This window comes from Salvia hispanica, chromosome 2 (genome assembly GCF_029641045.1).
Source record: "Salvia hispanica isolate PSC_SH4W2 chromosome 2, Shi_PSC_v1, whole genome shotgun sequence".
Classification (NCBI taxonomy): Eukaryota; Viridiplantae; Streptophyta; class Magnoliopsida; order Lamiales; family Lamiaceae; genus Salvia; species Salvia hispanica.
In genome coordinates, this window is record NC_142693.1 from 18,333,741 (window position 1) to 18,361,211 (window position 27,471).

Consider the following 27,471-nt stretch of genomic DNA (forward strand, 5'->3'; position numbering starts at 1 on the left):
TGTATTATTTTTTGGTACCTTCTAAATTAAATCAAAGTTTATATCATACCTTATACTTTTTTATCTAGTACTCCATTGGTTTTGACTCATCATGAGTTTTAAGAAATTGTTTAACTTTGTGAAAAATAAAAATGGATAAGTGGGTGGAGTATGTGACCAATTTTTTACTCCCTACGTCCCTAAAATTTTGTCACATTTTTCCATTTTCGTCCGTCCCACAAAATTTGTCACATTTCGCTTTTTAGCATTTTTTGTAGTGGACCCCACATTCCACTAACTTATTTTAACTCACATTTATTATAAAACTAATACTTTAAAAGTAAGATCCACATCCTATCAACTTTTTCAATTCACTTTTTATCACATTTCTTAGAACTCGTACCTGGTCCAACTGTGACAAAAGTTAGGAAACTGAGGGAATAGTACATTAGTTTTATAATGGATTAATTGCGTAAAAAGTTAGTAAAATGTGAATATATTTGAATAAATGAATATTTAAATCATGGATAATTAAAATGATAATACTAAGATGATTTCTTAAACAGTGGACAGTGCGACTGTGCGCGAGTAGTGCTATATACTTAATCTTTGTTACTCCACTAAATACTACTCTTGTGGAGTGTGTACGAAAGAAACTTCTCCACCAACTTTGAACTAAAAGAATTATAAATTTGAATTTTTGAGGAGTGGTCTAAAATTCACGTCCCATTCATTCAACTATAAAACCATTCACTCCAAACCACCAAAATCATAAGCCCATTGCTCCATACCATAAGCCACAGAGTGGACAAATGACACTCTTTCTTCACAAATCAATTCTTCTTCTTCTTCTTCTTATCATCCAAAGTGTTGCATGTTTGAGCATAGAAAATGACACCATTTCAACCGGAGTAGTGATCAAAGATCCACAAACCATCACATCCCAAAAACAGATTTACAAACTAGGATTCTTCTCTCCTCCAAACACCACCAACCGCTACTTAGCCATCTTCTTCGCCTTCTCCCAAGAAACCGTGATTTGGGTCGCCAACAGAGACACACCCCTCACCGATTCTTCCGGCTCCGTTACTCTCTCCCGGGACGGTAATCTCGTGCTCTTGGACGGGACCAATCGAACCGTCTGGTCGACTAATCTCACAACATCATTAGTCAGTCCAGTAGTCCAAATCCTGGACACTGGCAATCTTGTCTTGCGTGAAGAGGCCTCTGGAGACACGCTGTGGGAGTCTTTCTCACATCCCACGGATATTCAGGTGCTGGGAATGCCGTTAAGCCAGAACGTCAAGACAGGGAAGCAAGTGCTGCTGACGGCGTGGAAAAACGCCACGGACCCCGGGGCAGGGCGCTTCACCGGTGGCCTGGACGTCACGAGCGGGACCCCACAGCTTTACATCAGGGATATTGAGGGGCGCCCGCGCTTGAGGAGCGGGCCGTGGAACGGTTACATTTTTCTTGGGATGAAGAGACTGTTCTACGCCCACTTGGATGGATTCAATCATGTTACGAATGACACTGCTGGGAATTTCTTCTTCACCCCGCAGCTGATGAATGATAGGCATATAATATCCAGCGTCAATTCTTCAGGAAGTATGGAACGGAAGGTGTGGAATGGGAACAAATGGGACTTGGTGTTGGTCGCTCCGGAAAATGAGTGTGATGTTTACGGCAAGTGTGGGCCGTTTGGTAGCTGTAATATCATCGCATCGCCTATTTGTAGTTGTTTGAGAGGGTTTGAGCCTGTAAATGAGGATGAATGCAGGAGAGGGAATTGGACTGATGGTTGTAGGAGGAAGAGCCAGTTGCAATGCGGAGGAGATGGATTTGCGATGCTGCAGAATATGAAGGTTCCGGACTTTTCAAAACCCTTGCCTTCTATGCTTCAAGACGAGTGTCGGGCTGTGTGTCTGAGGAACTGCTCCTGCATAGCTTATGCTTATGATGGTAACATTGGTTGTATGTTTTGGAGAGACACCTTGATTGACACTCAGGATTTTGGTAGTGTTGGTGTTAGCCTCTACATTCGTCTCTCTGCGTCTGAATTTGGTAATTTCCTTCACAGATTTTACTAGCTTATTATTCTTTTAAGCTTGCCTAAATTGAAACTTATCTCTTTCTGTATGCAGATAGCCGCAAGGAGAGAAAATTGCACATCATAATTGGAGTAGCTGCGGGTTTTGTTTGCATATCTGTTATGATGTTTATTTCATGGTGGTTTATACTGAAGAGGAAAGGTGATTGATCTATTATCACTTTTGACAGAGTAAGTATACAATCACTCTTGAAATGATCATGTTCTTTGTCAAATCAGGAGACAAAGTGAAAGATACAAGTATTGTTGAAGCAGGCCAAATGTTCGTGACGGATTCAACTGCAATCGTACTTAGAAATGAGACAAAGGAAGTAAATATTGGTGAGTTGCCAAAGTTCACTTTTAAGATGCTTGCTAAAGCAACAAATCAGTTCCATGAAGAAAATCTTCTTGGAAGGGGTGGTTTTGGTCCTGTTTACAAGGTATGACATTACTACAGTCTGATGTACGTAATACTCAATTCTACATTGTTTGAACCCATTGAATGACGATACCATATGCTGTTTGATGTGTGTTTTGGCAGGGAGTTCTGGCAAAAGGGAAAGAAATCGCTGTGAAGAGACTATCAACAGAATCTGGACAAGGCATGCAAGAATTCATGAATGAAGTGATTGTGATATCCAAACTCCAACACAAGAATCTTGTCAAACTTTTGGGAGGTTGTGTTGAGAAAGAAGAGAAGATTCTGATATATGAATACATGCCAAACAAAAGCCTGGATGCTTGTCTCTTTGGTCAGTTCAACTCATCACATTCCTCCTACGCATTTAAAAACATTTTCAACAGCAGAGTTTTCATAATATATATGTTTGGACAGGTCCTACAATTCGAACAAAGAAGCTGTTAGATTGGAATATGCGTTCCAGCATCATCGAGGGCATTGGGCGAGGCATTTTGTACCTTCACAGAGACTCAAGACTAAGGATCATTCACAGAGACCTCAAACCAAGTAATGTTCTGCTAGACCAAGACTGGAATCCAAAAATCTCGGATTTTGGTATGGCAAGAATATTCGGAGGCAATGAAGACCATGGCAGCACTGCAAGAGTCGTGGGAACATAGTAAGATGATATTCATCAGTTATATATCATCCTGAGAATAAACGCGTGTTTTGCTAACATAGTAAGATAATTTAACAGCGGATACATGGCGCCAGAATACGGAATGGGAGGCAGATTTTCTGAAAAATCTGATGTATACAGCTTTGGGGTGCTGATATTGGAGATTGTGAAAGGAGAAAAGAACACACACTATTTCAATGATGATTTGTCCTTGAGCCTTATAGGATGTGTAAGCACTTGTTAACTTGCTTTATAATATTTTGAAACTAATCCTGATCATTAAATAATTTATGTTTGAATTTCAGGCGTGGAAAATGTGGAGTGAGGGTAACGGTTTGTGTTTCGTGGAGGAAAGCATTGCAAGTAGAGAGACGGAGGAAGAGATGGTTCGATGCATTCAGATAGGGCTGCTTTGTGTGCAAGAATATCCCAAGGATAGGCCTTCCATTGAAATTGTGCTGTCGATGCTGAGTCGTGATATAATTGAGCTGCCACTGCCTAAGCAACCGGTGTTTGCGGATAATGGTTCGACTCCAGGACCTGGATCAACGAACCAAAATGTTTTCTCCAATAACGAACTCACTCTCACTGTTCTTGATGGAAGATGAATCTATTTATGAATGTATCGTTATTATCTTTTATCAGCCCAATACCGTAAGTCACATTCGGCCCACCTACGGATGTCATCGACGACAACATGAAGGGCGCCCATTGCCGCCCAAAGTGCAACACATGCCGTCCTCAGCCTTTACGTGATTATATATGTTTGATTTCATGTCATAATATTTATCTTTATTTGTATCTTTCATATAATAGGTCATAGTTGAGTTGAGTTAGTTATCAAGTTTATTCTCAGATTTTCTTTGTTAATTCTTTTCTGGGTCGTTTAAGAGTGTCAAACACTAGGGTTAGAATTCTATATAATAGTCATGATATATTAGAGTTTCTTCTATTCAAATAAAATATATGTTTCTCTAAAACCCTAATTCTCTACTTGGCATTGATCGAATTCTATGCTCAATGAGTTATAGCAAATTGATAATAAAAAATCCAAGTAATTAAACTAGACATGCCTTATGCGATGAAGAAATCAATCAGTTTGATGGTAAACAAATTTAAAAAGATATTTTTCTTTCAATTTCTATATGCTAGAAAACTGAAATTGCGATGTTATTTCTTATGATGCCCACAACTTGAAGGATATTGACTGCCTGCATGCATAGAAAATAAATGTTCCAAGTCTTCGCAATTGTGTTAACTGTTTATAGCTACCTTTTTCTAAGTGGAATATTTATGTTTAAGGATTTTATTCTTTAGCATTAAAGAATGTGATACTTAGATACCTAGAAATTGCAATATTATTTCTTATGATGTCCACTATTTCGATTGGAATGATGCATTGGTTGTATTTGGATAATTGGATGGGTTTCGAGAGGCGACTATCTAGATTGACTTGTTGCTAAGACTAAGGCAACTATCAAGATTGACTTTATAGAAATCAAATAGTTTAAGCTTGGACTAGTTAATTTTATTATATATAGCTGTAAGATTTAACTTCTTAGTACTTCCTCCGTCCGCCATTAAAATTTTCATTTTTCCTTTTTTGTCCGTCCATTAATAAATATTCCATTTCACTTTTATTATATTTAGTAAGTAGACCCATCATTCCACCAACACATTTCGCTCACATTTTATTTAAAATTAATATACTACTAAAAGTAGGACTCGCCTCCTACTAACTTTTTTCTATCCACTTTACTTTACGAAATTAAACAATTTCTTAAAATTCGAGCCGGTCATATATGAGACATTTATTTATAGACAGATGGAGTACATTGTAGTACGGTAAATTCACTAGTATTGATTATCGCATTGGCATATCATTGTGGAATAAGAGTTTTCACAACCTAAATGGACTCAAATAATATACCGTAAATGGTTACAATATTATTCGGAGGTTATGCTTGTCCTAGCTTGAACAATAACATCCATCGCATGTAATGTGTTTATCTTCTAGTATGAGCTAATACGGTAAGATCAAATTAACAGATGGTTTTAATGAACAAATATTTTAAAAGCTAATCAAGTATTATGCATACACATAAAAACTAGTAGTAAATTGGAACGTGAATATTGATAACCCTAAATTAACTAAATCCTGGTTAAGTTTTAATTTATACATATCGTGGTAGGGGTGCGTTATAATGACAACACTCTTAAAATGACACTGTGACACCACGCTAGACTGCAATATTATATATGCTAGACTGCAATAGTATAAACGCTAGACAACAATCTATAACAATCTATAAATTGCAGTCTAGCGTATTAGATATTGCAGTCTAGAGTATTGGATGTTGCCGTCCGCGTAAATTTACCTTTGCGAATTTTTTATGATTGCCACATGGCAGCTGATTATTCGTCCATGTGCACAAATGATTGACTAAGAATGATAGTATGGTGTTATTTTAAGATGAGTTGTCATTTTAACACATTCCTACCGTGGTATGAATAAATGTCCATATGCTAATCCAATTATATTGGCTCCACATTTCTATAACCCGATTCTATTCATATTTTATTATAAAATTATTAATATATAAAAATGAGATCTACATTTCATATTCCATTATCATTTATTATTAGTTTTCTTTTATATTTATTAAAATTCATGTGAAATGCAATTGAGACTCCTAATACGTGACAGAGAAATTAAATAAACTATACTATTATTTACATAATCTACATTGTTCATTTTCCTTAGTTTTTTAATAACCCAACTTTATGTAATTTCTTCTTTTCATTTGGAGTACAAAACACACACAGTCATGTTATCGTTGATGGGCCACTCTTTAGCATATAAAGCCCACCAACAGATTAGTACTACTACGTACCATATTAAATACACACTCGTGCTTATCGTTGATGGGCCACTCTTTTATTCGCTTCATCCGTCCCGCTTACGATGACACGTTTTCCTTTTTAGTTTGTCCAACTAAGATGATACATTTCCTTTTTTGGTAACTTTCTCTCTCCAGTTAATACACTCAACCACTTTTTTCTCACTCCTATTAAAATATTCATTTTTCTTTATCTCTCTACTTTAATACTTACGTCCACATTCTCTCTCTCCAATTAAACACTTTAACCAATAACCCCTAAAATCTCACACCGGCTAAGCAATGTGTCATCTTAGTCGGGACGGAGGGAGTGTTTCTTAATTTTTTAATCTTTTTATTAGTACATAAATTGATCTAGGATAATAATTGAAAATTTTCTAATTTCTACCATCTTTGAGTTTGATCGAATTTATGTATCTATTATTTCTCAAATTAAATAAAGAATTTTATTTGAATTTGAGTATTTGATTAAGACTATAAGAAATGGATAGTTGTAGGGTAGGATCCATCATTAGTGTAAGAGAAAGAAGCAATAATTTTAGTACAAGTAATTGAATGGGTCTATCTGAAGTCTGAACAGAGGTTCATTGTAGATTCTCTTAAATTATTAATCTTATTTGTAGATGTATTGACGAATAGATAAAAAATTAAAATAAATTCAAAATTTTATTATTACATAATTTAAATCTTCGATTTCTATGATAATTAATGTTGAAGTCGATATTTGCTACATGGACTCATCGACTATCTATATGTCATTAAATATATCCTTTTTTTTCCCTTTTTGTTTGTCCATATCAATAAATGTTTTATTTAATTTTTACTAATTTTAGTAAGTGAACCCCATATTTCACTAATTTATTTCTTCACATTCTAATATAAAATTAATATATATGAATAAAATTCATGTTTTATTAAATTTTTCTATTAATTTGTTTTAAAAATTTAAAATAACATAATAATTATTCCCATAATGACTGCGTCTAATTCTGCGCGTAGATACGCGCTTGTACCCAAGTTTTTCAGTAGTTCAAATTCTCCCATTTTGAATATTTTACAAATATTAGAGCTAGTAGACACACGCATACATATCATTCTCTCCGAGTTAGCCGACACGCTACGACAAAATTGGCATCGGTCTAGCAAAATGGATAAAAAAAATGCTATTTCTACAATACCAAACAAAATAATCATCTGGCGTGAATTGAAACACTCATGAGAGTCATAGTCTCGTACATTGATTTTTCAAAGTCTCCCCCTTTGACGACCATAACATCATTTCATTCTACTTACCATCGCTAACAACTCTCTATCATTTAACTAAATCAAATTCTATCCTAAAAGTATATAAAAGTGAGGTTTATATTTTACTTAACTCATTTCTCTATTCTTTTTATAAAGTAAAATAATTTTTTAAATTCGTGTCAAGTCAAAGTGAGACAATAATTGATGTATAAAGGGAATATTATTTATCAGTACATTCTAAATTAAATGAGACATACTCCCCCCGTTCCATATTAGCAGTCATTTTGACTTTTTTGCACTCGTTTTCCAAAAATGACTTTTCTGCAATTTCCCCCCTCTACTTTATTCTCTCTACTCTATTCATTTTTCTAGTCTATTCTCTCTAAATTTTTTTCTCTCTTACTTTTCTCTCCCTCCACTTAAAACAATAAACATTGTTCTCTTGAACTCGTGCCGGACCTCAACTATGGCGGTACTACTATTTTATTCTCTTTTCAATTAACTTTATAACTAAAGAATTATCAATTCGAGTAGTGGTGCATTAGTCCAAAGTTAACTCTCCATTCCACCAACTATAAAAGCCATTCACTGCACGCTACCAAAATCATAAGCGCAAAATGACACCAAGAATCTCTCAACTCTCTGTCCATAAATCACTTCTTCTTTTTATCATCCAAATTGTTGCATGTTTGAGCATAGAAAGTGACACCATTTCAGCTGGTGTAGTAATCAAAGATCCACAAACCATCACATCCCAAAACCAGATATTCAAACTAGGATTCTTCACACCTCCAAACACAACCAACCGCTACTTAGGAATCTTCTTTACCTTCTCCCAAGAAACCGTGATTTGGGTCGCCAACAGAGACACACCCCTCACTGATTCTTCCGGCTCCGTTACTCTCTCTCGAGACGGTAATCTCGTGGTCTTGGACGGGAGTAATCAAACTGTCTGGTCCACCAATCTCACCACCACCTCTCCCGTCATCAACTCAACCGCCCAACTCCTCGACACTGGCAATCTCGTCTTGCGGGAAGAGGCCTCAGGAGACGTGTTATGGGAGTCTTTCTCACAACCTCTGGATGTGCAGGTGCGGGGAATGATGCTAACTCAGAACGTTAACACCGGGAAGCAGGTGCTGCTGACGGCGTGGAGAAACGCCACTGACCCTGAGAAAGGGAGCTTCACCATGGGCCTCGACGTCACTAGCGGGACCCAGCAGCTTTACATCTGGGATGAGGGGCGACCGCGCTGGAGAAGCGGGCCGTGGAACAACCTGCTTTTTCTTGGGATAAAGAAATTGTTCTACAACTACTTAGATGGGTTCAATCAAGTGACCAATGACAGTGCTGGAAATTTCTTCTTTTCCCCACCGCAGCAGAATGATAGGCATATAATATCCACCTTGAATTATACAGGAAGTCTGAACCGAAAGGCGTGGAATGGCAAGGAATGGGAAGTGGTGATGGCGTGTCCTGAAAACGTGTGTGATGTTTATGGAACGTGTGGGGCGTTTGGTAGCTGCAATGCTCTCGAATCGCCTATTTGTAGTTGCTTGAGAGGTTTTGAACCTGTGAACGAGGAGGAATGGGGGAGAGGGGATTGGACTAATGGTTGTAGGAGGAAGAGCCAGTTGCAGTGTGGAGACGATGGATTTGAGAGGCTGCGGAATATGAAGGTTCCGGATTTTGCTAAAACCTTGCCTTCGAGGGTTCAAGACGAGTGTCGAACCACATGTCTTGGGAACTGCTCCTGTATAGCTTATGCTTATGATGATAACATTGGTTGTATGTTTTGGAGTGATACATTGATTGACACGCAGGATTTTGGTAGCGTTGGTGTTGATCTCTACCTTCGTCTCTCTGCTTCTGAATTCGGTAATTTCTTTCACAATTTTTACTAGTTAATGATAGCTATTTTTCTTTTAATGATCAATCAATGTTTCCTAAATTGAAATTATCTTTTTCTTTATCCAGATAGCAACAAAAGGAGAAAGTTGTACATCATAGTTGGAGTAGCTGTGGGTTTTGTTTGCATATCTATTCTGATGTTTATTGCTTGGTGGTTTATAGTGAAAAGGAAAGGTGATTGACCTAGTATTATTTTGACACAATACATATATTTTGCTGAATGTCACTCATGAAATGATCATTCTCTTTGTCAAACCAGGAAGCAAAGCGCAAGATTCAAGTATTTTGGAAGCAGGACAGATGTTCACGATAGATTCAACTGCAATCGTGCTAAAAGATGAAACAAAGGAAGTTAATATTGGTGATTTGCCAAAGTTCACTTTCAAGATGCTTGCTAATTCAACAAACCAGTTCCATGAAGATAATCTTCTCGGGAGGGGAGGTTTCGGTCCTGTTTACAAGGTATAAAGGGTTGTAAGGTTCACTTCTTAAAATGAATAATAAGATTATATGATGTTTGATGTGTGTTTTGCAGGGAGTTATAGCAAACGAAAAAGAGATCGCTGTTAAGAGACTATCAGCGGAATCTGGTCAAGGAATGCAAGAATTCATGAATGAGGTGATTGTAATTTCCAAACTCCAACACAGGAATCTTGTCAAACTGTTGGGAGGTTGTGTTGAGAAAGAAGAGAGGATTCTGATATATAAATACATGCCAAACAAAAGCTTGGATGCTTGTCTCTTTGGTCAGTTCAACCGATTTCATTGTTCTTAAGCATCTAAAAACATTTTCAGCAGCAAAGTTTTCATAATATATATGTTTTGGACAGATCCTATAAATCCGACAAAGAAGTTGTTAGACTGGAATATGCGTTACAGCATAATCGAGGGCATTGGGCGAGGCATACTGTACCTGCACAGAGACTCAAGACTAAGGATCATTCACAGAGACCTCAAGCCAAGTAATGTTCTACTAGACCAAGACTGTAACCCAAAAATCTCAGATTTTGGGATGGCAAGAATATTCGGAGGCAATGAAGAACATGGCAATACTGCAAGAGTTGTGGGAACATAGTAAGTATATCTTGATCAGTTATATATCTTCTGGAGATTAAATGCGAAGTTTTGCTAACATAGTAAGATAATATTATAGCGGATACATGGCGCCCGAATACGGAATGGAAGGCAGATTTTCTGAAAAATCTGATGTATACAGCTTCGGAGTGCTGATTCTGGAGATTATGACAGGGAAAAAGAACACACGCTATTTCAATGATGAATTTTCCTTGAGTCTTATTGGATGCGTAAGCACTTGCCAACTTTCACATATTATTGTGAAACTAATCCAGGCCATTGAATTATTTATGTTTGAATTTCAGGCTTGGAAAATGTGGAGTGAGGGTAATGGTTTGAGCTTCGTAGAGGAAAGCATCGCGAGCAGAGAGACGGAGGAAGAGATTGTTCGATGCATTCAAATAGGCCTACTGTGTGTGCAAGAATATCCTGAGGATAGACCTTCCATTGAAATAGTGCTGTCGATGCTGAGTCGTGATATCGTGGAGCTGGCAGCGCCAAAGCAGCCATTGTTTGCGGAAAATGGTTCGACACCAGGCCCTAATGGATCAACACAGCAAAATGTTTACTCCAATAACGGGCTCACTCTCAGCGTGCTTGAGGGACGATGAATCTATTTCTGATTGTATCGTTATCTTTTATGATCCCAATACCGTAAGTCACATTCGGCCTACCAACAGATGTCCTCGACAACAACGCGAAGGCCTATCGCCGCCCCAAGCGCAAACACAGGCCGTCCCCAGCCATTTTGTGATTATATATGTTTAATTTCATGTCATAAAATTTTTCTTTATTTGTATTTTTCATATAATAGGTCGTGGTTGAGTTGAGCTAGCAGCTTATAAATTTTTATTTGTTGATTCTTTCCCAAGTGGTTTAAGATTGTCGAACACTAGGGTTAGAATTCTATATAATAGTACTACAAAAAAAAAGTTGTTTTGCAAGCACCAAAATGCTTGCAAATAACCAAATATGCTCGCAAAACGTCATTTTGCAAGCACTTTGCGAGCACGAATGGTGCTTCCCATTTCGCTCGTTGCAAAAGTTGCAAGCATTTTGGCAAGCACATGCTGAAAAATTGCAAGCACAATGACCGGTGCTCGCAAAATGGCTTGCAAAACCTAGTGATCGAATTATTACTTTGCAAGCACCTGTTTTGCTCGCAAATTTGCTGAAACTTCTTTAGTGCTAGCAATGTGCTCGAAAAATAATTCCACTTTCTGAGCTATTTGCAAGCACAGCTGTGCTTGCAAACTGATAGTACTATTTTTTCTCTAAAAATTCTGTAATTTTTTAATTTATTATTATTTTTTTCAAATTAATAATAGGGTATATTTTTTAAAAATTATATGAAATTAATCAAAAGAATGACAAAATTTAAATTTTACATAAAATTAAAAATATTGTTTTACACTTCAAACCAAACGAATGATTTGAATCTTTCAAAATGATAACTGTCACTGTTTCATAACTTGCACACCATGAAACTAGAATAGAAAAAAAAAACCTCCCTTTTCTTCCATAAACATAGAAGTCAAACCTAACACTCCCTAAATCTATGCACTTAACACTCCCTAAATCTATGCACTTCTTCTCCTCCTCTCTTGAACTTGTTGACTACGGACCAGCTCCAGCAATTTTTTGATTTCCTGCTGCATTGACAGAAATACTCATATTAACATAATCTAGGTTTAGGACCAAGAAGATACTTGCTTCATATGTGGCTCCATAATTTCACTGACATCAAGGAAACTCTCAAGAAATTAATACATATAGCATGCATAAAAGCAGACAATGCAGACCCTAGTAAATAAAATTAATAACACAATGTGTAGGCTGCCAAAATCAGAAAGTTTAAGATCAATTTTCTGGGTCAGAATGGTAGTTAAAGAAATCACACACACTCAAAGCATATTCATTCATTTGGCAGAAACATGAATTTTGCAAATGAGAAATGGTAGAGTTAGGAGATATACCTATTACCAGCTTCAAAATGAAATCTCCCCTGAGAACTAAAATCAGTGAGCTCAAAAATCAAATTTGGTTTCTACCACACATAAATCTCAGTAAATCAAAAGCTTTTACAACTTATAAACTTCAAAACGATGTTTATATTCCAACAGGAATGGAATCTTACCCCTTTGAAAACTTCTCTAAGTTTTTCACATCGTTACAATTCACACAGAAGTAAACAAATCTGCAAATGAAGAAAATACATAAAAAAAAATACAATTAAAAGTGAAATCTCCAAAATCCAAATGGAAATAACTAAGAAATTGAAAATCTAACCATAATTTCACCTGGAAATCAGATAAGTGTGTAAACCGATCGAGGATTTTGTAGTATTCACACAGCTGGCAGCTCCTAATCAATGAGAAACGAGGTGAGTTGATTTTATTGGGTTAGTTATATAACTTTGTGCCCTGTAACAGAAGCACAAATATGCAACATGATATATTTTATACTCCATTTTTATGTACAATCACATGAAGATATGAGATCAATACTAATGTGTTTATTATGATTGTGAGAAACAACACATAAACATAGCTGGAACAATAGTGAATCTCCTTCAATAATCAATACCTATATTTATGGTTCTGTTTCTTAACTCTTATAAAATTTAATCAAGCTTTCTTAATGTATGGTTAACTCAATGATCTAATGCTACTAATGATTTAATTTCCAGTTTACAATGTAAAGAGTAAACAACATCAAATGAACATCACAATTGCATCGAACTCGATGCAATCTCAATCACGAAAGCAGTTAACCAGCTCAACATTCCACTCAAATATGAAACACATATCTACATAATTCATTACAAAAGTCCAGAAGCAGTTCACTCACCAGAGTCTCGGCTTCACAGGATCCAATTACTAATTCTCTCAATTCAAACAATCTGAAAAAATCGTGAATCGTGAATCTAGGTGATAAATAAAGTAGATCAGAAAAAAGCAATCTGAAAAAAATCAAAAACAGAAAAAGCAATCTGAAAAATATCAATGACGGAAATGCTGGAGAACTGGAGTTGAACATACCTGCTCTTCGAGAAGCTTTGCGCGGCAGCGTTTGATCCTCCGATTGAATCTCGCCGCTGATAACTGTTCGAAGGCGCAGGGATGAAATGAATCAGAGCGCAGCACATGGTTTAGTGAGAGATGATACGAGAGAGGGGAGGTTTAGGGTTTCTTTAGGGAGAGAGACTGGCGGTGAGAATTTTGAGAATTGAGAGAGATGGTGAGAATTAGGCGGTGAGAAATTTTGAGAAGTATTTTCAGTGAAAGGTTTGCGGCCCATTATTTCACCGAGGAAGATGCATCTGGACAAGAATTACTAGTAGTAATAATTTTGCAAGCATCATTAATTGTGCTCGCAAATCTGCAAGCAGTGTAGCAAGCACAATTCGCGTTTACTAGAAAACTCTTTATATAAAATTCTTGTTTGCAAGCACTAGTTGCTCGCAAGCAAGTACAAGCTTTTTACTCGCAATTTTGCTTGCAAATCTGCCAGAATTTGTGAGCACATGTTGTGCTTGTAAATATGTGCTTGCAAACAAGCGTTTTTTTTGTAGTAGTCATGATATTAGGGTTTCTTCTATTCAAATAAAATTTCTAAAACCCTAATTCTCTAGTTGGCACTCTGATGCCTAAGTCAGGCCATTGATCGAATTCTATGCTCAATGAGTTATAGCAAATTGATAATAAAAAATCCAAGTAATTAAACTAGACATGCCTTGTGCGATTAAGAAATCAATCACTTTGATGGTAAACGAATTTAGTAAGATATTTTTCTTTCAATTTCTATATGCTAGATAACTGAAATTGCGATGTTATTTCTTATGACGCCCACAACTTGATAGATATTGACTGCCTGCATGCACAGAAGAAAATTGTTTATAGCTGCCTTTGTAGCTAGAAGTGGAATATTTATGTTTAAACTAGTCGTAAAAATAATTTACAAAAAATAATTTTGGAAAAAAAATAAGAGAAACGATAAGTAATTATTCCTTGAGGAGCATAAGGTAGATGTAACGGGTAATGGTTCCCAAATAGTTTTACCATATTTGGAGAAAGATGAGGTTAATATGCTGGGGTTTTATATTAGGAAGCATGCTTAAGTATTAAGGATTTTATTCTTTAGCATTAAAGAATGTGTTACTTAGATACCTAGAAATTGCAATTAATATTACTGTATTTCTTATGATGTCCACTATTTTGAATGGAATGTTGCATTGGTTGTATTTGGATGTGTTTTGAGAACTCTCTGTATCGTACATCCTACGTACTCAATTTTAGGTACTGACTATCTAGATTGACTTGTTGCTAAGACTAGGCCGACTATCAAGATTGACTTTATAGGAGTCCAATAGTTTAACTAGCTAGTTATCAATTCGTCATAAAATCAATTTAATTATATATAGCTGTAAGATTTAACTTTTTAGTACATTGTAGTGTGGTAAATTCACTATTATAGATTATCACATTGACATATCCTTGTAGAATAAGTGTTTTCACAACCTAAATAGATTCAAACAATCTATCATGAATGGTTACAGTATTAGTCCGAGGTTATGCTTGTCCTCCTAGCTAGAAGATGTGGTACATAGTGGTATGGTACAGCAATAACATTGAGTATATATATGTGCTTGATTATGAACTATTTTAATGTGTGTCGTTAGCTAGAAATGACCTCACTCTAACTGATTTCACGGCAATTTTGAATACAATACATGCTTCGTTGACCACTATACTTCTATTCTTTCGAACATGATGTGTAATCAATGCTCCCAACTCCCATCCGTTCCATCCAATCCTATCTTGTACTACCAAGGAGCAAGGACAATTCAGCAAACTTAACAGACTTCATTTGTTATTATGTTAAAATACACGTGTAATATTGACTAGGCTGGCTGTGATGTTAGATTTTGTATAAAGCCACTTCACTGCCAGCCATCAAAATCATAAGCCCATTGCTTCCTGTAAAATGACACTACCCAAAACTGCTAAACTCTTTATTCATAAACCATTTCTTCTTATCATTTTCAGTGTTGCATGTTCGAGCATAGAAAATGACACCATTTCAACCGGTGTAGTAATCAAAGATCCACAAACTATCACATCCCAAAAACAGATATACAAATTAGGATTCTTCACACCTCCAAACTTATCATTTAATAGGACCGAGCGGGTATTAATTGAGTTTTGATAAGTAGTAGTATCAAATTTCGTTACCCTTTAAAGTTGAAAATATTTTCTGAAATATATTAAAAGGTGTTGTAATGAAACACAATTAATCTTTCTATTTCCTTGGCTAAAACGGCGTGATTTTGTGTGTTAAGATGGGAAGAATAACTATCGCAAATTACAACGGGATCCATGAATCAACTTTTTCGAACCGATTTTGTATAATTAATGGGATAAAATGCTGAGAATATTTGATGAATAAACAAGAATGAATTTTTATTTAGAGTACGACTGAAAATTGGAACACAAATATCACTTTCCCTAAAATGAGTTTTTATGCACGGTATTTCTCCATCTCTGAAAAGTATGAACATTTGATTCGACATGAGTTTTAATGCATAAATGATAAAGTAAGAGAGAGATAGATAGAAAAAATAATTAAAATATTGTTAGTGGATAATGAGTTTCACATCTTTAAAGAGAAAAACCTTTTTTAAATTAGAATGTTCATACTTTTCAGAAACTGACTAAAAAAAATTATTCATGCCTTTTCAGCGACGGAGGGAGCATGATAAATATCCATATGCTAATTCCAATATTGATCGCAGGGTATATGACATTTTTTGTCTTTTTCAGGGAGCAGTATTATGTGCTCTTATATCCTTATTATTAAATAAAATAATTTTTTTGAATAATCTACATTGTTCATTATCGGTTTTATTTAATTACACAACTTTCTTAACATTATTAGACTTCTTTCTTTTTTACAGAAAATACAGTTGTGCTTATTGTTTATGGGCTACTCTTTAGCTTATAAAGCCCATTAAGAGATTCGGACTCCGTATTGAATACACAACGTGCTTATCGTTGATGGGCCACTCTATTCATGGTTTTGCATCTTTTATTATTTTATTTTAATCTATTTATTGGTCCATAAATTCAACTAGAATAGTAATTGAAAATTTTCTATAATATTTAATTCTAATTGAATTTTTTAATTAATTTCTAAAATTAAATAAAAATTTAATTGAATTTGAATATTTAATTAATATAAAAATGGATACAAAATTAAAGGGTGGTAAGATCTATAAATAATGTAAGAGAAAGAAGTATTACTCCCTCCGTCCCGCAAAAGATGACACGTTTTCCTTTTTAGTTTGTCCCAACTAAGATGACACATTTCCTTTTTTGGAAATTTTCTCTCTCCAATTAATACACTCAACCACTTTTTCTCACTCCTATTAAAATATTCATCTTTCATAATCTCTCTACTTTAATACTTACACCCACCTTTTCTCTCTCTAATTAAACATTTTAACCAATAACTTCTAAAATCCCATACCGCCTAAGTAATGTGTCATCTTAGCTGGGACGGAGGGATCAGTATTCTTTTAAGTATAAGATGAGGTAAAAAAATTGAATGTGGTTATCTAAAGAGCGGTTCATAGTAAAGGCTCTTAAATTTAGGTAGCTCTTAATCTTATTTGTAGCGGTATTGACACATAGATAAAATTTTAATTTGTATGGCAATCAATTACTCCATCCGTTTATAAAAAATAGTCTCATTCGTAGACGACATGTGTTTTAATGAAACATTAGTAAATTAAGACGGAAGTAGAAAAAATAGGTAAAATATGGAAGAAAAGAGGAAAAATAGGTAAAGTATGAGAGATAAAAAAAGATGATTAGATGAATATTTTAATAGGAGTGAGAAAAAGTGGTTGAGTGTATTAATTAGAGAGAGAAAGTTATCAAAAAAGGAAATATGTCATCTTAGTTGGGACAAACTAAAAAGAAAACGTGTCATCTTAAGCGGGACGGAGGGAGTAGTATAATACTTTCTACGTCCGCCATTATATATGTCATTTATTCCTATTTTGTCCGTCGTATCTCATTTTATCTTTATTATTTTTATTAAGTGAAAATCACATTACATTAATTAAACTCACTTATATTTCATTATAAAATTAATATATAAAAATAAAATCTACGTCCTATTAACTTTTCCCGCTCATTTTTCTTTACAAAGTCCAACCATACTTAAAAATCTGAGTCAGTAAGGAGAGAATTAGAAAAAACATCGAATTTATTGCCGTAGTCACTGCGTCTAAATTTACGCGTAAGTACACGCTTGTACCCAAGTTTTTTCACTAGTCGAAAGTCCCAGCTCTTTCAATTTGAACACTAGAGCTAGGAGACAAATATAGTGCATATTATTCTCTTTGAGACTTTCGAATCGGCCCAGAAATGGAGAAAATTGCTATTCTGGCAATAGCAAACAAAATGATTCTTGCCGTGAATGGAAGTCTCGTACAATTACTTTTCAAAGTCTTCCCCTTTGGAGACCACAAAATCATTTTAATTCTACTTATCATCTCTCATTAAGTTATTCGATTCGTACATTTTTTAGTACACTGCAAATTAAATGAATCATTTTCGATTTTTGGCAAAAATCGAACAGTTTAATACTCAATTCGTTTGAGATCATAAGAGTTCCATTTTTATTCGGCACGAGTTTTAAGATATATTAACAAAAGTAGTTGGAAAAAAGTTAGTGGTATATGAATCTCATGTATATATTAGTTTTAAATGAAATGTATGTGAAATAAGTAAGTGAACCGGAACTCCTATTCGCAGACGGAATGAAATAGAAAAACGAAACTCCTATTCGCAGAAGAGGGACCATAAGAGTATGCACTCTTTCCTTTTTAGTCCGTCCCACAAAAGTATACACTTTCTAATTTTAAAAACTTTTTCTCTCTATTGAGGTGAGATATTATGCACAAATAATACTTTAATTACTTTTTCTTTCTATTTATCTTTTACTTTACCAATTATGCATTAAAACTCGTGCTCAATCAAAAGTGTATACTGTTGTGGGACGGAGGGAGTATCATACTATATTCTCCTTTTATCTATATACCGAAATGTCACATTTATCGTACCGAAAAAATATTGAATTTTTGGTATTCCGCAGTTTTCGGTACGGTATGATATCTTGCCGATAGATTTTTGTACAGCAGTATACCAAACAAATGTTATATAACGAAAATGAGGTATCATACTGGTTCAATATATACCGAATGTATGATATATACCACATATCCAATATATATTGATAATACTACCTCCGTCTTTGAAAAATAGAAACATTTGAAATGACACGAGTTTTAATGCATAATTGGAAAAATAAGAGAGAAGAATTGGTAAAGTAATAGAGAGAGAAAGAAATTGAATAAAGTAAGAGAGAGAAAGATAAAATGTAGTGTAAATAGAGTCAGTGTATTGTTTGGTCCACTTCCTAAAATAGAAAATTTAGAAAATTTCTATTTTTATGGGATGGATCAAAATTGAAATAGTTTATATTTTTAAAGGACGGAGGTAGTATATTTTAATTATATATTAATATTTTTATTCAAACTACATAAAACTAATAATTCCACTGTCTCATGTTAATCGCACTTTTCATTTTATGTCGTTAATTTGGGATTGACCTTTTAGTGTAATTAAATTAATATTTTAAGTGTAATGAGAGATCACTTAATAATGAAACACTTAATTAACTCTAATGTATTAATTAAATACTCTAATTTTAAAATAGAAATAGTGTAAGTAGTTTAGAACGAGCCGAAACAGAAACGTGGGACGAAGGAGTACTATAGTGCAATAGTTTTTTTTTGGTATGAACATATGTATAATGGCATGTCATACCGTATTTCGATATGCCACAATGATACGGTATACCCTATAATGATACAATAACGGTATCAAAAATATATACCATATCGAATTTTCAATATACCGTACAATAAGATATATGTATGACATTTTCGGATACCGTATTTTTCAATAAGGTATACGGTAGCCATTCTTAGTACGGTATTCCGTATACCAATGCACCCGGAACTGCTTACTAAATACTACTAGTACAACTATTTTCTTAAATCTTACTTCAAACTGAAAAAATTATCAATTTGAGGAGTGGCGTAATATTCACGCTCCATCCATTCAACTACTATAAATCCATTCACTGCAAGCCAGCAAAATCATAAGCCAAAATGACACCCAGAATAGCTCAACTCTTTCTTCATAAATCACTTCTTCTTCTTATCATCCAAAGTGTTGCATGTTTGAGCATAGAAAACGACACCATTTCACGCGGTGTTGTGATCAAAGATCCACAAACCATCGTTTCCCAAAACCAGGTATACATACTAGGATTCTTCACACCTCCAAACACCACCAACCGCTACTTAGCCATCTTCTTCTCCTTCTCCCAAGAAACTCTCGTATGGATCGCCAACAGAGACAAACCCCTCACTGATTCTTCCAGCTCCGTTACTCTCTCCCGAAATGGCAATCTTGTCCTCGTAGATGGGACTAATCAAACCGTCTGGTCCACCAATCTCACCACCACCATGAACTCGACCGTCCAGCTCCTCGACACTGGCAATCTCGTCTTGCGGGAAGATGCCTCTGGAGACGTGTTATGGGAGTCGTTCTCACAACCAATGGAAGTTCAGGTCCAGGGAATGCCATTAAGCCAGAACGTAAAGACAGGGAAGCAGCTGCTGCTGACGGCGTGGAAAAACGCCACCAACCCCGAGAAAGGGCGCTTCAGCGGGGGCCTCGACGTCACGAGCGGGACCCCACAGCTTTACATGTGGGATGAGGGGCGCCCGTGCTTGAGGAGCGGGCCGTGGAACGGCTACATTTTTCTTGGGATAAAGACGGTGTTCTACGCCTACATAGATGGATTCAATCAAGTGAAGAATGACAGTGACGGGAATTTCTTCTTTACCCCGCAACTGCAGAAAGAGCATGTGATAACAACCGTGAACTATACAGGAGGTATGGTGCGAAAGGCGTGGAACGGAAAGAAATGGGACGTGGTGTTCGCCTCTCCTGAAAATGAGTGTGATGTTTACGGGAAGTGTGGGGCGTTTGGTAGCTGCAATGCTATCGAATCACCTATTTGTAGTTGTTTGAGAGGGTTTGAGCCTGTAAATGAGGATGAATGGGGGAGAGGGAATTGGACTAATGGTTGTAGGAGGAAGAGCCGGTTGCAGTGTGGTGACGATGGATTTGCGATGTTGCAGAATATGAAGGTTCCGGACTTTGCTAAACCCTTTCCTTCTGGGGTTCAAGACGAGTGTCGGACCATATGTTTGAGGAACTGCTCATGCATAGCTTATGCTTATGATAGTCACATTGGTTGTATGTTTTGGAGTGATTCCTTGATTGACACTCAGGATTTTGGCAGTGTTGGTGTTAGCCTCTACATTCGTCTCTCTGCGTCTCAATTTGGTAACTTAATTCACAACTTTTACTAACTAACGATACCTTATGTTTCTTTTAATGATCAATTATTTGTTTCTTGATTCAGATAACCAAAAGGAGAGAAAGGTGTACATCATAATTGGAGTAGCTGTGGGTTTTGTTTGCATATCTATTATGATGTTTATTGCTTGGTGGTTTATAGTGAAAAGGAGAGGTAAATTTTAACACAATTAGTATATATTGCTGCATCTCACTCTTGAAAATTGAAATGATCATGTTCTTTGTCAAATGAATCAGGCAGCAAAGCTCCAGATTCGATTATTTTGGAAGCAGGACAGATGTTCACGACGGATTCAACTGCAATTGTACTAAAAAATGAAACAAAGGAAGTTAATATTGGTGATTTGCCAAAGTTCACCTTCGAGATGCTTGCTAATGCAACAAACCAGTTCCATGAAGATAATCTTCTTGGGAGGGGAGGTTTTGGTCCTGTTTACAAGGTAAATTGACTTGTAAAGTTCACTTCTTAGAAAGAATGACAAGATCATATGATGCTTGATGTGTGTTTTGGTAGGGAGTTCTGGCAAACGAGAAAGAAATCGCTGTGAAAAGACTATCAGCGGAATCTGGACAAGGGATGCAAGAATTCATGAATGAAGTGATTGTGATATCCAAACTCCAACACAGGAATCTAGTCAAGCTGCTGGGAGGTTGTGTTGAGAAAGAAGAGAAGATTCTGATATACGAATACATGCCAAACAAAAGCTTGGATGCTTATCTATTTGGTCAGTTCAACTCATCTCATTCTTCCTATGCATTTAATAACATTTTCAGCAGCAGAGTTTTCATAAAATATATGTTTGGAAAGGTCCTACAAATCCAACAGAGAATCTGTTAGATTGGAATATGCGTTCCAGCATCATCGAGGGCATCGGGCGAGGCATCTTGTACCTTCACAGAGATTCCAGGCTAAGGATCATTCACAGAGACCTCAAGCCAAGTAATGTTCTGCTAGACCAAAACTGGAATCCAAAAATCTCAGATTTTGGGATGGCAAGAATATTCGGAGGCAATGAAGACCATGGCAGTACCGCAAGAGTCGTGGGAACATAGTAAGTGACCTTAATCAGTTTCCATGCTATGAATAAGCTAATAATGACAAGTTGATTTTATAGCGGATACATGGCGCCAGAATACGGAATGGAAGGCAGATTTTCTGAAAAATCTGATGTATACAGCTTTGGAGTGCTGATATTGGAGATTCTAAAAGGAAAAAAGAATACACACTATTTCAATGATGAATGTTCATTGAGCCTTATAGAATATGTAAGCACTTGTCAACTTGCTCATAATCTTTTCAATTTATTACTGGTCATTAAATAATTTATCTCTGAATTTCAGGCGTGGAAAATGTGGAGTGAGGGCAACGGCTTGAGTTTCGTGGAGGAAAGCATTGCAAGTAGGGAGACGGAGGAAGAGATGGTTCGATGCATTCAGATAGGGCTGCTTTGTGTGCAAGACTATCCCAAGGATAGACCTTCCATTGAAATCGTGCTGTCGATGCTGAGTCGTGATATTGTGGATCTGCCAGTGCCTAAGCAGCCCGTGTTTGCAGATAATGGTTCGACACGAGGCCCAAATGGATCAACACAGCAAAATGTCTACTCCAATAACGAGCTCACTCTCACTGTTCTTGGTGGAAGATGAATCTATTTACGATTGTATCGTTATGTTATCTTTTATGAGCCCAATACCGTAAGTCACATTCGGCACACAACAGATGTCATCGACAACAACACGAAGGCCCATCGCCGCCCCAAGTGCCTTCCTCAGCCTTTTACGTGATTATATATGTTTAATTTCATGTCATCAAATTTATCTTTATTAGTATCTTTCATATAATAGGTCATAGAATAGTTAAGCAGCTTGTAAGTGGGTTTTCTTTGTTGGTTCTTTCTCAGAAAAAAAATATTTATGTTTATGCTAAAGTAGCCATTAAAATAATTTTGGAAAAAAAATATGAGAAACGATAAGTAATTATTCAGTGAGGAGCATAAGGCAGATGTAGTGGGTAATGGTTCCCAATTAGTTTTTCCATTTTTTGAGAAAGAAGAGGTTAATATGTTGCGGTTTTATATTATGCATGCTGATGTTTTAAGAATTGATGTGATATTTAAATACCAAAAATTCCAAAGTTATTACATATGATTTTTAAGAAAAAAAGAAGACAATGTATTGGGGATTTTACACCAGAAAATATACTTTGTACTACCTCTATCCCTGAAAATTTGATACATATTACCATTTCGGTCCTTCCCTGAAAATTTGATACACTTCACTTTTACCATTTTTGGTAGTGGACCCCATATTCCACTAACTCATTCTTACTCACATTTTATTATAAAACTAATACTACTTTAAAAGTAGGACCCACATCGCACCAACTTTTTCAACTCACTTTCCATTACATTTTTTAAAACCTGTGTCGGGTCAAAGTGTAGCAAATTTTGGGGGATGGAGGTAGTAACATTTTGGTATTAAGAATTTTACTTTTTGGCTTTAAAGAATGTGATATTGTTGTCAGAAGTTTGTCTTTATAATTTAGTAATTATACGAGCAAATATAATATACTTCATTGTAAATTGTGTGGTTGATTGATATACTATCATAGATTATCACATTGCCATTTCCTTATATTGGTTTGCGAGAAATGACCTCACTCTAAAAGGTTGGCAATTTTGAATACAATACATGTTTCGTTGACCCTACAATATTTCTATTTTAAATACTATTCCTTAATTCCGTCCATAATAAATGTCACATTTTCTTTTTTTGTTTGTCTCATAAAAGAGGTCACATTTCCTTCTTTATTAGAAAAAGCTTCATCTCACATTAACATAAATATACTATTTTCTCTCACCATCTAACACACAAAACAACATCTCCAAAAATTTGGTGTTATTTCTCGAATGTGCCATCTATTATTGAATAGAGGGAGTACTATTATTGTTATTCCTATCATTGAGGTGCATTCAATGATCCAAGTCCCAACCGTTCCATCCAATCCTATCTTGTCCCAAGGGGCATGGGCAATTCATCAAAACAGACTTCATTATGCTAACTGCACGTGTAACTTTGACTAAGCTATCAAATACGAGCAGTGATATTAGATTTTGTATAAAACCACTTCATTGCCAGTTTGCCATCCATCAAAATCATAACCTCATTCATTCCCGTAGTCGTCAAATGGCAACCGGAATCGCTCAGCTCTTGATTCATAATTCGATTCTTCTTCTTATAATCATCCAAAGTGTTGCAAGTTTGAGCATAGAAAAAGACACCATTGTCATCAAAGATCCACAAACCATCACATCCCAAAAACAGATATACAAATTAGGATTCTTCACACCTCCAAACACTACCAACCGCTACTTAGGCATCTTCTTTGCCTTCTCCCAAGAAACTGTGATATGGGTCGCCAACAGAAACAAACCACTCAAACATTCCTCTGGCGCCGTTACTCTATCCCGAGATGGAAATATCGTGGTATTGGACGAGACTACTAATCAAACCGTCTGGTCCACCAATCTCACTACCACCTTTCCTGTCATGAACACAACCATCCAACTCCTCGAAACTGGCAATCTCGTCTTGCAGAAAGAGGACTCGGGAGAGATATTATGGCAATCTTTCTCAGAGCCTACGGACGTGATTGTGCCAGGCATGACGCTGAGCCAGAACGTTAACACAGGGAAGATGGTGGCGCTGTCCGCGTGGAAAAATGCCTCCGATCCCGAGCTAGGGAGCTTCACCACTGGCCTTGAAGCACAGAGCATCCCACAGCTTGCCACGTGGAACCAGGGGAGGCCGCACTGGAGGAGCGGGCCATGGAACGGCCTCATCTTTCTCGGGATAAAGGAGATGTTCTACGCCTACTTGGACGGTTTCACTCAAGTGACGAACGACAGTGCGGGGAACTTCTTCTACTCAAAGCCACAGGAGAATGTGTACATAACGGCCAGTGTGAATTCCACGGGGCATGTGATGCGGAACGTGTGGAATGGCATGGCGAAGAGATGGGACGTGGGATGGACTGCTCCGGAAAATGAATGTGATGTTTATGGAAAGTGTGGGGAGTTTGGTAGCTGCAATGTCACGCAATCTCCTATTTGCACTTGTTTGAGAGGGTTTGAGCCTGTAAATGAGGAAGAATGGGGGAGAGGGAATTGGACTAATGGTTGCAGGAGGAGGAACCAGTTGCAATGTGGAGACGACGGATTTGAGAGGTTGCAGTATATGAAGGTTCCTGACTTTCCTCAACCCTTGCCTTCGAGGGTTCAAGACGAGTGTCGGACCATATGTCTGAGGAACTGTTCCTGCATAGCTTATGCTTATGATGGTAACATTGGTTGTATGTTTTGGACTGATACCTTGATTGACACTCAGGAGTTTGATGGTGTTGGTGTTGATCTCTACGTTCGTCTCTCTGCTTCTGAGTTCGGTAATTTCCCTCACAAAAATTGTTAGCTATTCCTCTTGTTGACAGAATTGAAATGATCACTCTGTTGTATATACAGGCAGCCACAAGGGAAGAAAGCTTTACATCATAATACCTGTAACTGTGAGTTTTGTTTGCATATCTCTCATGATCATCATTGTTTGGTGGCTGATGATAAAGAGAAGAGGTGATTTCGCTATTAATCTATGTAAACATATTTTGCTTCATGTTACTCTTGTAGTGATATCGTTCTTTGTCAAATCAGGTGACAGAGTGAGAGATACGAGTATCGTGGAAGCAGGCCAAATGTTCATGACGGATTCAACTGCAATCGTACTTAGAAATGAGTCAAAGGAGGTTAATATCGGTGAGTTGCCAAAGTTCACTTTCGAGATGCTTGTTAAAGCAACAAACCGGTTCCATGTAACTAATCTTCTTGGAAGGGGTGGTTTTGGTCCTGTTTACAAGGTATGATTTTACAGTTTGATGTAATACTCAATTCTACATGTTTGAACCCATTGAATGGAAAGAGATCAGATGTTCGATGCGTATTTTGGTAGGGAATACTGGCAAACGGGAAAGAAATCGCTGTAAAGAGACTATCAGCAGACTCCGGACAAGGAATGCAAGAATTCATGAATGAAGTGATTCTGATTTCCAAACTCCAACACAGGAATCTTGTCAAACTGTTGGGAGGTTGTGTTGAGGAAGAAGAGAGGATTCTGATTTATGAATACATGCCAAACAAAAGCTTAGATGCTTGTCTCTTTGGTCAGTTCAACACATCCCTTTCTTTCTATGCATTTAAAAGCATTTTCAGAAGCAAAGTTTTCATAGTATTAGTATATATTTTGAACAGGTACTACAAATCCAGCAAAGAAGTTGTTAGATTGGAATATGCGTTACAACATTATCGAAGGCATTGCTCGAGGCATCCTGTACCTTCACAGGGACTCAAGACTAAGGATCATTCACAGAGACCTTAAGCCAAGTAATGTTCTGCTAGACAAGGACTGGAATCCGAAAATCTCTGATTTCGGCATGGCAAGAATATTTGGAGGCAATGAAGACCATGGAAGTACTGCAAGAGTCGTGGGAACATAGTAAGTGCTTTTAATCAGTTATCATGCTATGAATAAGCTAATAACTTTTGCTAAACAATAAGTTGATTTTATAGCGGATACATGGCGCCAGAATATGGAATGGAAGGCAGATTTTCAGAAAAATCTGATGTATTCAGCTTCGGAGTGCTGATCCTGGAGATTATAAAAGGGAAAAAGAACACACGCTATTTCAATGATGAATGGTCCTTGAGCCTTATTGGATATGTAAGCACTTGTTAACTTTGCATTAATATTTTCAAACTAATTCTGGTTGTTTAGTAATTTATCTTTGAATTTCAGGCTTGGAAAATGTGGAGTGAGGGTAACGGTTTGAGTTTCGTGGAGGAAAGCATCGCAAGTAGGGAGAACGAGGAAGAGATGGTTCGATGCATTCAGATTGGACTACTTTGTGTGCAAGAAAATCCCAAGGATAGACCTTCCATTGAAGTCATTCTGTCGATGCTGAGTCGTGATATCATGGAGTTGGCAATGCCGAACCAGCCGGCGTTTTCGGAAAATGGTTCCACAACAGGCCCTAGTGGATCAACACACCAAAATGTCTTCTCCAGTAATGAGCTCACTCTTAGTGGGCTTGATGGAAGATGAATCTATTTCTGATTGTGTTGTTAGTATTATTTTATACGAGCTCAAGTCACAGTCGGCAAAGTTATTTTGTTTTAAATGTTTCTATTGTACACGAAGACAGGTAATAGTGAAAAGAAAATGGAATAGAGAGGCGCAATAATTTTAAGAAATATAGTGGAATTAGTTCTGCCTGTATCACAATCCTTATAACGTATTCCCAGAGTTACAAGAGTTGAAATAAGTGCAAATTATGCAAGTCGAATGGTGATGGGCATGCAAGTTAAGCTCTCCCTTTCTCCCCACTTTCCATATCGCATTAGGTGAGAATCACAAAATTCTAGTCAATTCTTTTAAACTTTTAAAAATACTAATTATTTTAATTTTGCATGATTTGGAAGCCAAATTTATGACTTTTTTGCGTGTACCAATAGCAAGAAATAGTTAATTCTACAATATAGCATAACTTCCAAACCATACAATATTTTCCTCCGACATCTAGCTCCCTCCATCCTATAAAAATAGAGAATTTGGAGATAACA

General features: G+C 36.5%; 4 protein-coding genes and 1 long non-coding RNA gene across 8 annotated transcripts; 4 read left to right on the forward strand and 1 right to left on the reverse strand.

The window, feature by feature from the left end:
- The first annotated feature begins 788 nt into the window (after positions 1-788).
- On the forward strand, positions 789-4,124 carry LOC125188349 (G-type lectin S-receptor-like serine/threonine-protein kinase At1g11300). The gene is made up of 7 exons (XM_048085138.2): positions 789-2,043; positions 2,124-2,231; positions 2,309-2,511; positions 2,613-2,823; positions 2,907-3,150; positions 3,229-3,379; positions 3,456-4,124. Exons 1-7 carry the CDS (start codon positions 792-794, stop codon positions 3,756-3,758), a joined length of 2,472 nt encoding a protein of 823 aa, XP_047941095.1. The 5' UTR covers positions 789-791; the 3' UTR covers positions 3,759-4,124.
- Positions 4,125-7,912: 3,788 nt separating this feature from the next.
- On the forward strand, positions 7,913-11,143 carry LOC125218871 (G-type lectin S-receptor-like serine/threonine-protein kinase At1g11330). The gene is made up of 7 exons (XM_048120656.2): positions 7,913-9,173; positions 9,273-9,380; positions 9,466-9,668; positions 9,742-9,952; positions 10,037-10,280; positions 10,360-10,510; positions 10,586-11,143. The coding sequence occupies exons 1-7, from the start codon at positions 7,913-7,915 to the stop codon at positions 10,889-10,891; spliced, it is 2,484 nt and encodes an 827-aa protein (XP_047976613.2). The 3' UTR covers positions 10,892-11,143.
- A 523-nt stretch (positions 11,144-11,666) lies between these two features.
- On the reverse strand, positions 11,667-13,604 carry LOC148931723 (uncharacterized). Of its 3 annotated transcripts, none has more exons than XR_016136056.1 (6): positions 13,322-13,604; positions 13,131-13,182; positions 12,581-12,644; positions 12,418-12,477; positions 12,257-12,327; positions 11,667-11,932 (listed from the first exon to the last, which is right to left on the reverse strand). It is a non-coding gene; the product is annotated as an uncharacterized LOC148931723 (long non-coding RNA). The 3 variants fall into 3 exon arrangements; XR_016136057.1 differs by having other exon boundaries at positions 12,257-12,292; positions 13,322-13,602; XR_016136055.1 differs by having other exon boundaries at positions 12,257-12,285; positions 13,322-13,601.
- A 5,920-nt stretch (positions 13,605-19,524) lies between these two features.
- On the forward strand, positions 19,525-22,723 carry LOC148931724 (G-type lectin S-receptor-like serine/threonine-protein kinase SD1-13). Its single transcript, XM_089065815.1, has 7 exons — positions 19,525-20,773; positions 20,853-20,960; positions 21,044-21,246; positions 21,321-21,531; positions 21,615-21,858; positions 21,922-22,072; positions 22,148-22,723. Exons 1-7 carry the CDS (start codon positions 19,525-19,527, stop codon positions 22,451-22,453), a joined length of 2,472 nt encoding a protein of 823 aa, XP_088921941.1. The 3' UTR covers positions 22,454-22,723.
- A 1,251-nt stretch (positions 22,724-23,974) lies between these two features.
- Positions 23,975-27,183, forward strand: LOC125188357 (G-type lectin S-receptor-like serine/threonine-protein kinase SD1-13). 2 transcript variants are annotated; one of them, XM_089065814.1, is made up of 8 exons: positions 23,975-25,048; positions 25,193-25,247; positions 25,324-25,431; positions 25,510-25,712; positions 25,805-26,015; positions 26,104-26,347; positions 26,422-26,572; positions 26,648-27,183. In XM_089065814.1, exons 1-8 carry the CDS (start codon positions 23,993-23,995, stop codon positions 26,951-26,953), a joined length of 2,334 nt encoding a protein of 777 aa, XP_088921940.1. In that variant the 5' UTR covers positions 23,975-23,992; the 3' UTR covers positions 26,954-27,183. The 2 variants fall into 2 exon arrangements, with proteins under 2 accessions (XP_088921940.1, XP_047941107.2); XM_048085150.2 differs by having other exon boundaries at positions 23,975-25,247.
- The last annotated feature ends 288 nt before the right edge of the window (positions 27,184-27,471 follow it).